Below are 14,731 nucleotides of genomic sequence, written 5' to 3' on the forward strand. Positions count from 1 at the left end.
ATTTCTGGCAAAAAAAAAAAAAAAAATCAGTCTTGTAGCGAAGGCTTTACGGATTTGTAGCTAAGTTATATGGCTTGTCGGTTACCATTTTATTTTTTCCAGTAGATGTGATTTGTGAGTGAAACAGTATCGTGTATGAAGTAACATCCTTTAGAGTCACTATTTCAGACACTTCGAGCTGTTTTTGTTGACTTCTGAAGATAACACATGTTGTTTCTTTGTTTTTGCATTTGCAGTCTTATCAGGGTACATTTTGCAATCCAGCATATCACCTCTTCTCCTCACAGTGACAGAAAAACAAGTTCATACTTACGTTATAGACACATTTTTATGTCGAATAATTACCTGAATAGCTGTCAGAAATTGATTCAGCTTCATTCTCCTTCATATTTCACTTCCCTGCTGTAAGGTCTAATCTGCGGTTTAGGAAATACTCTATAATCAATGAACTCAGTCGAAAAAAATTGATTTCAGCATTTATGATAAAAGGATCCCACGTTTACTGAGGAGGCAAATCTAAAACTACTTCCTACACTACGTCAAACCTAATTCACTTGCTCCTTCAAACGCACATCTGTCAACCGTAGGATCACCTGTGGACGGCCCGTGATTTTCCAGTGCAGCGCGAGACTCGCAGCTGATTGGCTGACAGTTATACTCAGCCTCCAGATGCAGCCAATAGAAACGATCTGATGCGTTCCCACATGAAACAGCTATAAATTCTACAGTTGCCCTGAAACCAATTCTCAGAAAGTGCCGGTAACTGCAGGAGAAAGAGAGAGAGGGGGGAAGCGAGAGCAAAGGCATCAAGGGGGAGATCACTCTGCACTAAAAGGCTACAGAACTTGTTTGCCTTTCTCTCAAAGGTATGTGTTCTTTTTTGTAATTTATTTTATTAATGGGCCTATATTTTGGTTTTATATAAAAATATTTTATTTTGAACAAATGCAGTATGACCTATGACTAGTTGGATTGTTACATTTTAACCCCGGTGCTCTTCGCGTAGCGGTCAACATTATTATTATTTTTTCAATGAAAGGAATGTAGCCTAGGCTAATATATTTATTTTGATAATATTTTTTATTTCATAGTCTAATATTTTTAGGGGATTTACATTATATTTACGCTAGTTATAATCCATTTATTCACGTTTTGAGCGAAATTTATTTACCTGAAAATAAAATTTCCAATTTAAACTGTCGTAAATCTTGAATATTTTAAAGCAAAGACTTAAGTTTGATGTATTTTTAAATACGACACGGGATAAATTATTGCTGAAGTGGAAAAACGTTTAAAAAAGTTAACCTAAAAAAGTTACAGAATTTTACTTTTATTGTTATGAAAAATGCACAAAAATACTATTTTCAATTTCTATATGAAATCTATATTTTCAAAAACACGTTTTACTCTAACTGCATGAAAATCAAAGTCATAAATCTAAACAATTTGTGTTCCAAATTTGAGCTTGAAATCTAAAAAAAGTAGCTAGTAAGATTTTATTTGGCCGCAGTAAAAGATTTCACTTCCCATTCGTCTCCCATTCATTTCCGAGGAGCACTGCACAAGTGTGACTATTTGATTTTTTTCAGGACCATTGAACATTTTCGAATCATGTTCAGGTTTTTTGTGTGTGTGTGTTCACATATTTGTTATTTTGCATCGAAACATTGTGTTGGGGTCTGTTGTAATGTGAAGTTTTGGCACCCCTCCCTGTCACTATTCTTGCAATGTAATGCAAAAGAGCCAACTGAGTTTGAAAGAAGTGATTTTGAAAGTGATATACATAACAAAGAAGGTGTGAGTTTCAATTGACCATTTGCACATTTTGATAAGAGTTCAAAAACTAAAAACTACTCTTGAGTCCTTACTAGTGGGTTACCATACCATTACCTTTTATTATAAATGATGCATTATTCATGTTAATTATGAACCTGTAGGCTATATAGTAGGTCTCTGGGAGGTATGAAAAATAGTAGTTACTGATTAGCTAATTGTGAACTACCACATTAAACTGAGCGCTATTACTTACTAATTCGTTAATCAGAGTTTCTTGTTAGTTAATAGTAGTAAGAATGTTAAAAGTGCGTTACTCATTTGCTCCTGTGTATTTATTAATTAATGAAAGAACAGTATTCTAAAGTGTTACCCTTAAAAAATGGGTTATGACTTATTTATAACAGCATCCTCACATGCAAACCTGGTCATTCCATTAAAATGACTCCAACACACTTCTCTCTCTCTCTCTTCTTCCTCCACAGATTGTGAGGTCTCATCCTACCAGACACTGTCAACGACCCTTTTCCTCTTATCTGTCTGCTTCCCTACTCCTACGCCATGGCACCCACTCTAGCCACAGCATTTGCCCGCCGCTGGTGGATGGCGGTAACGGCCATTATTGAAAATCTGCTCTTCTCCGCTGTTCTGCTGGGCTGGGGTTCCTTACTCATCATGCTGAAGTCTGAAGGCTTCTATTCATACCTCTGCATGGAACCAGGTAAGAGTCACTCTCCCACCCAGATTAAAAAAAGCTGATGCCACAGAACCTTTTTAAATTTCACAAAGCATGTGTCTATTTTATGTAAGGGTGTTTGAAGTAACCCAGAAACAAATACACTGTTCTGAAGAAGCAATATAACATCAAGAACAAGAACTCAAGAAACCTGTGCAGCAATTTAGAAGAGTCATTGAGGAACATTTAGTTCACATGCGCTGCAAGTCAACCTTGTGATCCTATTTATAAAATACTTTTAAGTAATGCCTGATTGTGTTTTGTCTATTGGTCAGTATGCATATTGGCAAATTCCATTATTCCAATCTGATCTTGAAAGCTCACAAACACTGTGTCTTCAAAGTCACGTGTATTGTGCAGTGATCATCACTGACAGTAGCGTTTTATGTGGTGTAACTGATTGCGCTCTGCAGCAAAACACTTTTGTGCTTACTTTCTCTAAGGAGGAGGAATGACGTCTTTCCACAGGAGCCTCACAAACACAGACACTACCACAGACTTCCATTAAATCAGCTGGTATAGTCACGGTTGCTCAGTAAAACACTGGAATGTAGAAGGGTTTTCCACAGGGACCCTGACTTAATCAAGTGCACCTTTAAATCGAGAGGCCTACAGCCTGTTTGATGTAAATTAAAATGTTTATCTTTTCAGTCAGTTAATCTCAGACGTACTGGTTAGCTCAAAATTGATTGATTGAACTGGTTTTGGTATTGATTTGCATCACAGAAGAACATGTTTTGGTCTTACTGTGTATGCTGATGACCTTTTATCACTGTCTTGTTCTTTCTCAACCACTTTGGACTAGATTTAATAGAACATGAGGACATTGAAACCTATTTAACCACAAAAGCTAGTTTGAAATTCCCAGGCAGACAAGAAGAAAACGGGGTAGAGGAGGGGCAGAAGAAGAGAAAAAGAGTTGTTTGTGAAGGAAACCGTAGGAGGCTTATCGTTTGGGTAGATCTATGAATACCACTTCTTCTGGGTGGAGTGGTGGGCATCTTACGTGTCTGTCTGTCTGCTTGGCAGGACATTTTTTTGCATGGGAACGAAAGTGCTTATAGTTTCTTTTTGCTGCTGTCATAGAAGTTCCTGTTTTTTGACATTACTCAGCTGCTTGTCTGTCCTTTCGGTCAGTCACATTATTGTGGCATAATAAGACTGTCTCAGCGAAAATTGTCAGTGCACACGACAGTATTCAGCAATTTTAAAGTCCACAGATAAGACTCAAAGGGCAGTGTCATGAGGCATTAGTCAGCATTCATTCTTCTTGGCCATTTTGAAGGATGCGAAGCATGTGGTTTAGTACACTATCTTTGATTTCCAATCATGTAATCTTTGAAGTTGGCATGATAACAGTTCTTTATCACATTTGAGCTTTCTCTGAAATGAGGTTAGAGACAATTTGTACTGTGTGTCTGTTCGTTACATTTTATCAGATCTGGCCACCAAACTAATGGCTATGAATGAAAAGAACAACCCCTCCTTGTTTTCACTCCCTAATCTGTCCCCAGATCATTGTATTAATATGTTAAAATGTCTACGTTCCGAATGTGTGTTTAGTGTCAGTACTTCGCCATTTCCAAAGTTTTAGGACATTTTAAAGAATTTTTATTTAAAAAAAAGCACCCAATTCAGATTTTTATGTGACACAAATGCATCACATGGCTGTCAGCCCATCAGAAAAAAGGTGAAGGATCAGATGAAAAATCATATTCAGATTTTCAGATCAGATTTTTCTTTGTGACTTCTATCTTCCCAGGTGTGTCCTGCAATATGCAGCCATTTGCACGTTAATGTGGGCTACATACACCATGTTTGGTGCATCTTTAGCACACACATTAGAATGCTTTAGGAAAGAAGCCAGAGCAAGCCTCAGTTTCCTAGCAGTGGAGGTAAAAACCCAACCCTTCCTGTGTGGCATGAGAAAGTTCACGACCAGGTGCCAAACACGTCAGAACATTCTGCACTGAGTTCTAAAGCATGCTTGGAGTTGGAAACCACCTCCTTTGTTGTGGAAGGAGGACACGTGTATCATCAGGATGACACTGGCACAATTGAGTGGCTCATTATAAGTCACTGTTCCGACACCAATAACCCACCTAACAAAAATATTTTCTAAGGACGTTTAAAATGTTCTCATTAAGTTCTGAAACCTTCTTTTTGAATGTTCTCTGAACACGTTATTAAAGACCAGATAACTTTGAACGTACGTTCTATTAACATTACTGGAGGAACATTTGTCCATAATGTTGAGAGACCCTTGTCAGAACATTAGCCAAAGTTTTACGGAAATTACCTGTTAGTTGGGAATGCCGTTGTGATATCTTAAAGTTTTGAAAGACATGTTTTGTCTAATGTCTCAAAAGTGTACTTTTTGTTACCACATTTTGTGTTTTTCAGAGAAACATTAATTTATCACTCATCAGCAGTTAAGATGGAAAAAGAGATTAGAATAAGGTCAGGTCTGATAATCTACTTTATATGTCTCCAGTGAGCCAGCAGCTACTAATTAAGTGTCACCTGGTTCAGTATCAGTAGTTTATATTATATATGTATATGCGTGGTGAGATTATGTGGAACAGGATTGTACAATAGTCCAAAAGGACGATTATTAACATTGTTCCTTCAGCAGAACAAGATAAAGGAATAGCAAATGTTGAGCTTTCTCTTCTCTATCTTTCCCAGCCCTTATCTCAGGTTTTATTGAGACCACAAAATGGTGATTCCTCATTCCAAGCATTTTACTGCTGGGTAAAGGTTTATCTCAGATACTCTGGAGAACAGCTGAAAAGACCAGTTTAGACCAGATGTAATTCTAGGTTGGTTTATGCTGGTCTAGCCATGCTGGTCATAAGCAAACATTTTCTAATTAGAAAACCTGCTAGGAACATTATCATACTTTGAGGGTTTTTTGTGAAGTAAATCATTTGAAGTACAAAAGTACATTTTGCCCATATAGACACCATTTTAATTAACCATGTTGAAGATATAGCTCACCCAAAAATTAAAATTTTGTCATCATTTGCTTTTCAATCATGATTTTTCCCCTATTGAACACAAAATAAAGATATTTTAAAGAATGTTGGGGTCCAAACAATATTGGAGCCTATTGATTTTTATTGTATGGACAAGAGAAACTCAAGACATTCTTCAAAAATATCTTCTTTTGTTTTCCACAGTAGAAAGAAATTCATACACTTTTGGAACGACTCGAGTGAAGAACTTTCCTCAGGCTTCCAGTGTTCTTGTTGCTATATAAATTGTACATCTACAGACAATTCTAAGTTTTGAGGAGTTTATTGGAGTGTTATTGGATTATTGGAGTGTCCTTACCTTCTGTAATTTTAATTCATGGACCGTTCCACCCATGGTGTTAACAAAAAGCAGAAGAGCGCATAAACCCCAGTCATGAACTTAGAGGAACTATCGAGAGGTATAGGAGTCTGCACGTGCGACATCTGTGTGGTTGGACAGCAACCAGAATTACAAGTACCTGATGCTTACGTCACAGCATAGGGCTCTCAGCAGGGACACACGTGACCAGTTTTTACACCAACATCTGAGTTTTCTCACTCTCTCTCTTTATCCCCATGATTTAGCAGAAATGGTGACCTGATGAGTAGTGAAACTCCAGCGGGTTGTATATCAGGTCACATTAGCAGTGAGCTGGTTTTTGGATCATGGTAGCTGCTGGTAATAAGTTACATGAGTCCCCATTAGCCTCTTATACCTCTCTTCTTCTTCTTCTTTTCCTAAAGGAAACAGCTCAACGGCAAACTTCTCGTTACCAGCTGTGCCTTCCTCGCAGTCGAATGATGCAGAGTTTGATTATGACGAGTTCCAGCCTGGAGGGGTGGAGGTGGTCCCTCTGAATCATCCGGAGGAACACCTGAGGATGAACGGCTGGCTCATCTGTAAAGAACAGGATGAGATGCTGAATCTGGCCTTCACCGTGGGCTCCTTCCTCCTCAGCGCCATCACACTCCCGCTCGGAATCGTCATGGACAAATACGGTCCACGCAAACTCCGCCTGCTTGGAAGGTAGACGGCATGTGCTTAATTTTCAATATCATTCCTATAACAATTACATTTTTGGATTCATATATAAAGCTTTTGCACTGTGTAATATGGTAAGCGTGTATCCTAAGGTCACATCACAATACAGATGAATGACCAGAACATTTTCCATGATTAATTGATCTCTGAGTGTCAAATCTCCCTTTCCAGTGCCTGCTTTGCCCTCTCGTGCCTAATGATCGCTTATGGAGCCAGCAACCCAAATGGTAAGAATGTCCTATATGCAATTCAGTATGAATTTATGTCTTCATACTTATTTAAACAGATAACAATATGTCAATTTTCCACTAGGAATAGTTAACACCTGTTTGTTTTTTCTAGAACTGTCCGTTCTGATTTTCATCGCTTTGACCTTTAATGGCTTTGGGGGAATGTGTATGACCTTCACTTCACTTACGGTGAGTGTTAACTTATTCATGAATGTACACATGTGCTTCATTTTTTCCAGCTCTTTTGATGTGTTTGACTTTGCTTGTTTCTTGCTAATTAGCAGGCTGTAACCGCCATAAACATTGAGGGGGATGCACCTGATCTGATATTCAGATTAGCCGTGGCTATTTCAGTGGTTCACTTTGAAATTGTAACATTGTTTCCTGCAATCCTGCCACATCCAGGCTAGTTAGAAGTCTCTGTGTCTCTTTTTTCTCAATATTTGAAAGTGTCTCTCAAGCGTGGTGCAGTAAGTTAATCATTAGACCCATTTGTGCATCTTACTTCAGTGTTTTTCCTGCTGACTGGCTTTTGTCGCTGCTCTGGCACCATGGCAGCATACAGTACTCCTGATTCAGTGTGCTGACCCTGTAAGATTAGCCTGCGGTTATCATGTGCTCAGAGGAACTATATGACCATGAACTCACAAAAACACTTACACCCAGAGTCCAAAATGTACTTTTTTGCCACACCTCTTAATGTCCACAAAATGAGAACGTTTTAAAACAGCACTTGCCCCAAATACTTGCATTACATTGATGGCTTGATGCAAACATTTTGTTGATAATAATGAGAGTGTTCTTGTTTGCCGTGTTGCGTCGCCTGCTTGCAGTGTACATGGAGTGGCAAAGTCGCATAACAATTGATTTTGGAGAATATCTTAACACCCGTTCTGTTCTCACAAAACACAACTCTTCCATCACAAAGCTGCTGATCACTCACATTCAAACGCATTCTTACATAACAGGACACTCGCTGTTGCTCATCCACTTGTTGTCACAGGAACAAGGCATAACTGTGGGTAGGCTGCCCCAGTTTGGCCTCCAATTAGAGTCATAAAAGAGACTCAGATTCAGCCGGTTCAGACTGGATGGATCATCCCTCAGTAACCTAGTTATTCCTCTTTTATTGACAATGAGGAACAGAAAGTAAGTGAAGTAAGAAAGAAGTGTTGATTCAAAAATAATTTGGGGCCACTTAATTGTTCTCGTAGACTTCTAGTTTTCTAGTCTTCTGTCACTTGCTCTTTTTCTCTTTCTTCTCTTTCAACCCCCAACCCCTCTTTCTCTGGTTATAGTCAGTGCCTCTGAACTAAAACTGCTTTCACTGTTGACTTGTGCTTTCATAAGCCCGTAATTGTTGGCTGTCTCTCCTTGCCTCCTGCCATTTTTAGAGAAAGACTGTGGGTCAATTGTCTTTATGCCGCAGCCACTTAGTAAAAGATGCTCTGAATAACCACAGTCTGAATATTATTTTTATATTGCTATCATTATGGATTATTTATATTATATTAAGAAATAAATACAAAATATTTGTTTAATTTAAAAATTTTGATAATTAAAACAAAAAAAAATAGCAAATAAAATAAATTAATGTAAATATATATATATATATATATATACACATTTATTTATTAAAAAATAAAAATAAATCTAAACATGCTTTTCTTTTTTGCCAGGATTGTTATGGATTATTACAATTTTATATTAATTTATTTAACGTTTTAAGTTATTTATATTTTGAATTATATACATTTTAAATTAATAAATTATTATTAATATAAATATTTACATATTTACAAAATAAAATCTGCTCTGGATGTGTCATGAAACAAACTAGTTTTTATTTAATAACGTCACCCAACAGGGCAGTCCTCTGTCTGCCTATCTAAAGTAATTTTTAACCAAATGTTATTCATCCGTTTCCTTCCAGCTGCCCAACATGTTTGGTGACCTGCGTGCCACCTTCATCGCACTCATGATCGGCTCGTACGCTTCCTCGGCTGTCACCTTTCCTGGGGTCAAGGTCTGTTAGATTAAACAACTGCGTGAAAACAAATTATTGTAATCCTACCTTATGTTCTTAGATATGATTTGTTTATTGTGCATTGTTTCTCTTAACAGGTGATCTATGACATTGGTGTGACCTTCATCACGATTCTGGTGGTCTGGGCGGGCTGTGCAGGACTCGTCTTCATCAACTGCTTCTTCAACTGGCCCCTGGAGCCTTTCCCTGGACCCGAGGACATGGACTACACGTAAGAAACACACATACTAATCCTAACCCTAACCCACGCTCTCATACGCATCAAATACAATATCTGACTCTCATTCTGATTTTTTTCTGTATATCCAGTATCAAGATCAAGTTCAGTTGGCTGGGATTTGACCATAAGATTACAGGAAAGCAGTTTTATAATCAAGTGACGACAGTGGGCAAGCGTCTTAGCGTGGATAACACTCACAAACAGAAAGAGCTTGCCAGAGAGGGTCAGAAACTTTGTCTGTCCACCATGGACCTGGAGCTGCAGTGTGAGACCAAGGAGGAAAGTAAGTGACAATGTTTGAAGAAGTCAGACACAAGGAAAGACCAGAAACATACGCAAATGCAAAGTTTCAATAACAGGGTCGACAGTTCAACAAATAATTTTGGCTATCTCTGTTTTCATTTTCTTCCTCGCAGCTCAGTCGTTCATGAAGAGTATTTTCAGCCCTCTGTTCATGTTGAGTCTGGTGACCATGTCTGTGACTCAGCTGCGTCTCATCTTCTACATGGGAGCCATGAACAACATCTTGGAGGACCTCAGCGGAGGAGATCTTAACACAGGTTAAGCATGGATAAGCATGTTTGCATATGTCTGGAAAAAATATATTGCATTTATTTCTAAATACATTTATTTAGGGTAATTCTGATGAAAAAAATGTTTTTACTATTTACAATAATTCTCTAATGTAATGTGAATGCAGTAAAACATTTTTTAGAAAACAAATTATTATGACAATTCAGATATATGAGCGCAACAAAAATTTTTTTTACTGGATAAAAAAAAAATGCCACAGAAAAAAAGTACAATATTTTTGTACAATACAATGTGAATGCAGGAAAACATTTTTCATTTTCTTTGTTGTAATCTTTAATTACGATAATTCAGATATGTGAGGGAGGGGTCAAATAAAATAAAAAACATTATTTTATAATGTGTTTTATAATTATTTTATAAAACACACAGATATGTGAATGCAGCAAAACAAAACTTTCCTGAAAAAAAGACTAAACAACAAATATTTTAGTAATACAGATATGTGAATGCAGCAAAACATTTTATATATATATATATATATATATAGTTACTATTACATATTTTTGAAACCATATCAGTTCTAAGATTTTTTTATTGATTTTTTTTTATTTTTATTTTTTTTACTATTTTTGCAGTTGAGAAAATGGAATTGGGTAAGAATCTCAGTAGCGCAGTAGAAACCAGTAGAGCATGTAGTTCCCTAAGCTTGTTGTTCTAACATTTAACCTTCTCCTGTACTCACCTCAAGCGTAACCCACTCCCTGTCCACCTGTGCTCAGGGACGTAATGCATACGCAAGCCTGCAGAGTGCCATAAACTCAGCCATTAACCAGAGTAGTTATTAACTTCAGACGTTATCCATTATACAGTGTTATAATCTCTCTCTCTTGTTCTCTCAGTGAGCCTCTACACCTCAATTTTTGGAGTGATGCAACTCTTGTGCTTGATGACGACGCCAGTCATCGGTCAAATCATGGACTGGAAGCTGAAAGAATGCGATGATGGAAAAATCGATGAAAAAGAGCCCAACAAGTAGGTTATAGAACACATTTTAGTGAACTTCGGACATGGACTAATAATGTGTGAAGTTCAAAATGCTAGGAAATCAATGACAGCTGTTTTAAGCATCTCTGTTCGCTCATGTTTCCAGGGATGAACCCCAGCCCAAACGCAGAGACAAACAGATTCAGAAAGTCACCAATGCCACACGGGCCTTCATCTTCACCAACATCCTCCTCGTCGGCTTTGGCATCACCTGCCTAATTCCCAATCTCCCACTTCAGGTGTGTGTTATTCGTCTCTGTGTTATGAATAGCTCATAGAAATGTATCAATTCAACAATAAGATACAGGATGTGTTCAGAATAGCATACTACCATACTACTCTATTTCTGCAGCATGTGTACTGTATTTTCTATTTGTGTGGAATACCAGAATAACCCACATAGCCAAAATGGGCTGCACACAAAAAAAGCACAATGTGTGAAGTTGTATATCCCACAATGCAATGCATTTGACTTGACCTTCCATTGCAATTTGATGAACAAACTGGCCATAACATCATCCGCAGTTTATAATATCTCTTTCTCGTAAATGATTGGACTGCCAGTAGTTAAGATATTTACACAAAATTTAAATGAATAAAGCAAAATAAATGTTTTATTTTCTACTGAAGAAATCCTGCAATATGATGAGGTTGACAACAATGTAGCACAATACTAGTTGATACATTTATTGTTCCAAAATGCATGTTTTTGACATTGTGGAGTATATAATATGTAGTATTTGTAAATCAGTTGAAATAACACCATTTTCTTTCTTTTTTTATTTTGTAGTATGCTCTGTTGTATACCAGTGTTGCTATCGTTAACTAAGACTAAAATTAAAACAATTTTTTTTTATAAAACTAAAAACATAAAATGTAGATCCTGGTAATAGTAATAAAGCTGAAATAAAATATAAATATTAGATGAAAAACATTAACTTAAAATTTAAAAAATGTTGCCTTGGCAACAAACTGAAATAGTACTAAAATTACTAAAACATAAACTAAAAGTAAATAAAAATAAATTAAAGCTAAACAAAAATATATATGTGGCCACAAATTAAGAATTTATTCTCTAGTTTTGATTTAACAAATTATTATATTGTGCGCATTATATCATTTACTTATAAAATATAAATATTATGTAACATTATTATGTATTTTTGGAACAACACTGGTGGGCAAGATATGCAAACCCCCCCATGCCATGTGTTCTTCGTATGTATACTAAAAATAGTTTGCAAATGTAACATTCATAGGTATTTAGTGCATGTTTTTGTATACTACACTAAATACTGCAACAACTATCAGCAATATTAGGAGTATGCTATTATATATTGTGCAGAGGAAGGCTGTGGCCAAATTTGGAATAGCATACTACTCTTTCTATTTCTTCAATGCGGAGTAGTATGCAGCATGTAGCAGGAAGAGTAAAAGTGGTATGCTACGCAACACTTCCCTTGAGTGTCTGCTTCGCTGTACAGCATCTCCCTCTAGTGGCTCAATTATGAAACTACTAGCATGTCAGCTGCCAATTTTACCAAAGGAAACAGTCAAATAAACAAGTTAATACTGTTTGATTTGATCAATTAACCTCATGTCATCTCTCTCCAGATGCTATCATTTGTCCTTCACACCATCGTCAGAGGCTTCATCCACTCCGCCATCGGAGGACTTTACGCTGCTGTGTGAGTTCAGCATTATCTCTACTACATGATTATATTCTGCTTGTGATCATTATTTTGCCAGTAACTTAAAGCATATCATATGCTAACACATAATCTGTTTGTGTGTGTGCAGGTACCCATCATCTCAGTTTGGCAGTCTGACCGGAATGCAGTCATTGGTTAGCGCTGTGTTCGCTCTGCTGCAGCAGCCTTTGTTCATGGCCATGATGGGACCACTGCATGGAGACCCGCTCTGGGTATGAAACAAACAAGAGAGAGCTTTAGTAATACTAAATGGATTAAATGCCCGTCAGGCATGTTTTGACCTCCTCTCGATCTTTTTTTCTGGTGTAGGTGAACGTTGGTCTGCTGGTTCTCAGTATGATGGGCTTCTTGTTACCGCTCTACCTGCTGTTCTTCAGGAGAACTCTGCACAAAAAGAGGAAGGAGAAAGAAAACAATGCCAAAATCTATCTGAAAATTAACGGCAGTGACGTGCCAGAGGCATTTGTGTAAAAAAGCTACAGAAAAAAAGCAGATAAAGGGAAAAACAAAGGCATGAGAATATCATCACAGCTACACTAAAACACATACCCGCAGTGACGATTAAACACTATTGTGCGTCTCTTTCTTAGAGCAACTCTAAGATGAAAAGAGGAATGAGAGAGACAGAAAGCAACATGGGGAAATTGGCACCCCCCTTCTTCACCATTTTACTTTTTATTCGGATATTTTATATTACCGGTACGCATTTATACATGTGGTAAAGTTTCAACCCTGACTGTCTCTTCATAATGCAAACTAGGGACATTTCAGTATACGGCATATTATTATATGGTTTTTATATACACTGTTTCTGCCAACTGGACATTTTTGAGGAAGACTGAGGCCAGCCTGGCCCGCACGGACGGCGTAAGGATGCCAGTTGGCTGTTTTGCCCAGAAACGCAGCCAAACACCCCATTCATTTAACTAACCTTCACTGCATTGAGATTTCAATGTATAGCCCCAAATTTTTTAATTGTAATAATAGTAGTGCAATGTAATTGCATTCGCTAAAGACCACTTTCCAGAACATTTTTCATTCATAATGATACACAAAGTGCCTTTTTTATGAAGTAATGTTGTATTTATGAAAAGGATTTGATCACTTTTGATCATAGGTACTTTATGAAAGCCACAATTTATGTATTACGTTTTTACACTATGCACACGAGATGCATACATAAAAGAGGCTGGACTGAACTGCTAATGATCTGCAGTAAGTGTCTGATCTGCGAGGCGATGGCTGAAAGCTGAGGCGCAGAGGTCAGGGCAACAACAGCACTTTAACACATGTCCCATAAAACCCCTCATGACCCATAATTCCCTTTTTCTGTCTTTCTTTCACTAACATTCCGTGATTTCTCAGAGTGTGTTGAGAGTCATTTATGTGTCACTGATCGTTAGATCAAGTTATCGTGGACCTCTGGAGTAAAATATCGTATAGAGCGCACGACTTAACTCACAAACGTGCCTTTTGTGCAGTTTACAGTGCAGTAATGCTGATGATAGCTGACAGGAAGACTGGAGCCAAGGATTCTGTGGAAATATTTTGGTGTTGTGTGTAATGTATTTATTTCTTATCAGGCCGTATGGACAATGCTGCCTTGCAAAGGTTGTGTTATATTAACTTACATCTCAGTGTTGCAGTGGATGTTTGTTTGTTTTTTCAAAAACCTTCATGTATTGTTCTATATATGGCATTAATGTTGAAGATTATATTCAATAAAATTTGTAATTATTACATTTGTGCCATTTACTATTTTAACAGTGAAAACATTATAATAGTGTCTATTATAATAGATGTACTGTAGAATTAAATATACCTTAGTTTTTTTTCGTTTTTTCAAAATATAAATCTAATTAAGAAATACAAGGTTGTTTTCTCTGATGGAAATATTTGTTTTCAGTGTTGGGGAAAGTTACTTATAAAAGTGATGTGTTACAATATTGTTAAAAAATGTTCAACATTTCAACAATAAAATGAAAAAACAATCAGCAGCCAAAGACATTGGTTTATAAAGTGAGATTAAATACATAAAGTGTATTTGTATTTAACATAAGCATTGAAGGTTTGTGTAATATTCTCAATATAAAGAGAGCAGAGCACATGAGGAACAGGTGAACACAATTAGGCCGACAAGGACCAGACATGGACTTAACAAGGGGGCATGGGAATGGGAAACAAGGAGGCAGGATGAGAGGAGCACATGGCCAACACAAACAGAGACAGAGCCATGTGCTCAGGCACAAGACACAGACAAAACAGACAAGACTAGGGCAGGACCCGGACAGTGTTCATTGTATGCCTTAGCCCAACACTGTTTATTTTTCATCCTGCCTGAATCATGAGATTAATTGTGATTATTTATTTGACAGT

General features: G+C 37.2%; 1 protein-coding gene across 2 annotated transcripts; it reads left to right on the top strand.

Annotated features, from left to right (window-relative positions):
• Positions 1–744: 744 nt before the first annotated feature.
• Positions 745–14,095, top strand: slc43a2b (solute carrier family 43 member 2b). Of its 2 annotated transcripts, XM_079598761.1 has the most exons (15): positions 754–866; positions 2,259–2,494; positions 6,271–6,553; positions 6,740–6,795; positions 6,911–6,987; positions 8,732–8,824; positions 8,923–9,056; positions 9,155–9,348; positions 9,482–9,625; positions 10,235–10,252; positions 10,499–10,631; positions 10,750–10,882; positions 12,258–12,331; positions 12,444–12,567; positions 12,665–14,089. In XM_079598761.1, exons 2-15 carry the CDS (start codon positions 2,335–2,337, stop codon positions 12,824–12,826), a joined length of 1,785 nt encoding a protein of 594 aa, XP_079454887.1. In that variant the 5' UTR covers positions 754–866; positions 2,259–2,334; the 3' UTR covers positions 12,827–14,089. The 2 variants fall into 2 exon arrangements, with proteins under 2 accessions (XP_079454888.1, XP_079454887.1); XM_079598762.1 differs by lacking the exon at positions 10,235–10,252 and having other exon boundaries at positions 745–866; positions 12,665–14,095.
• The last annotated feature ends 636 nt before the right edge of the window (positions 14,096–14,731 follow it).

The sequence above is a fragment of the Phoxinus phoxinus genome (genome assembly GCF_949152265.1).
Source record: "Phoxinus phoxinus genome assembly, chromosome: 23".
Classification (NCBI taxonomy): domain Eukaryota; kingdom Metazoa; phylum Chordata; class Actinopteri; order Cypriniformes; family Leuciscidae; genus Phoxinus; species Phoxinus phoxinus.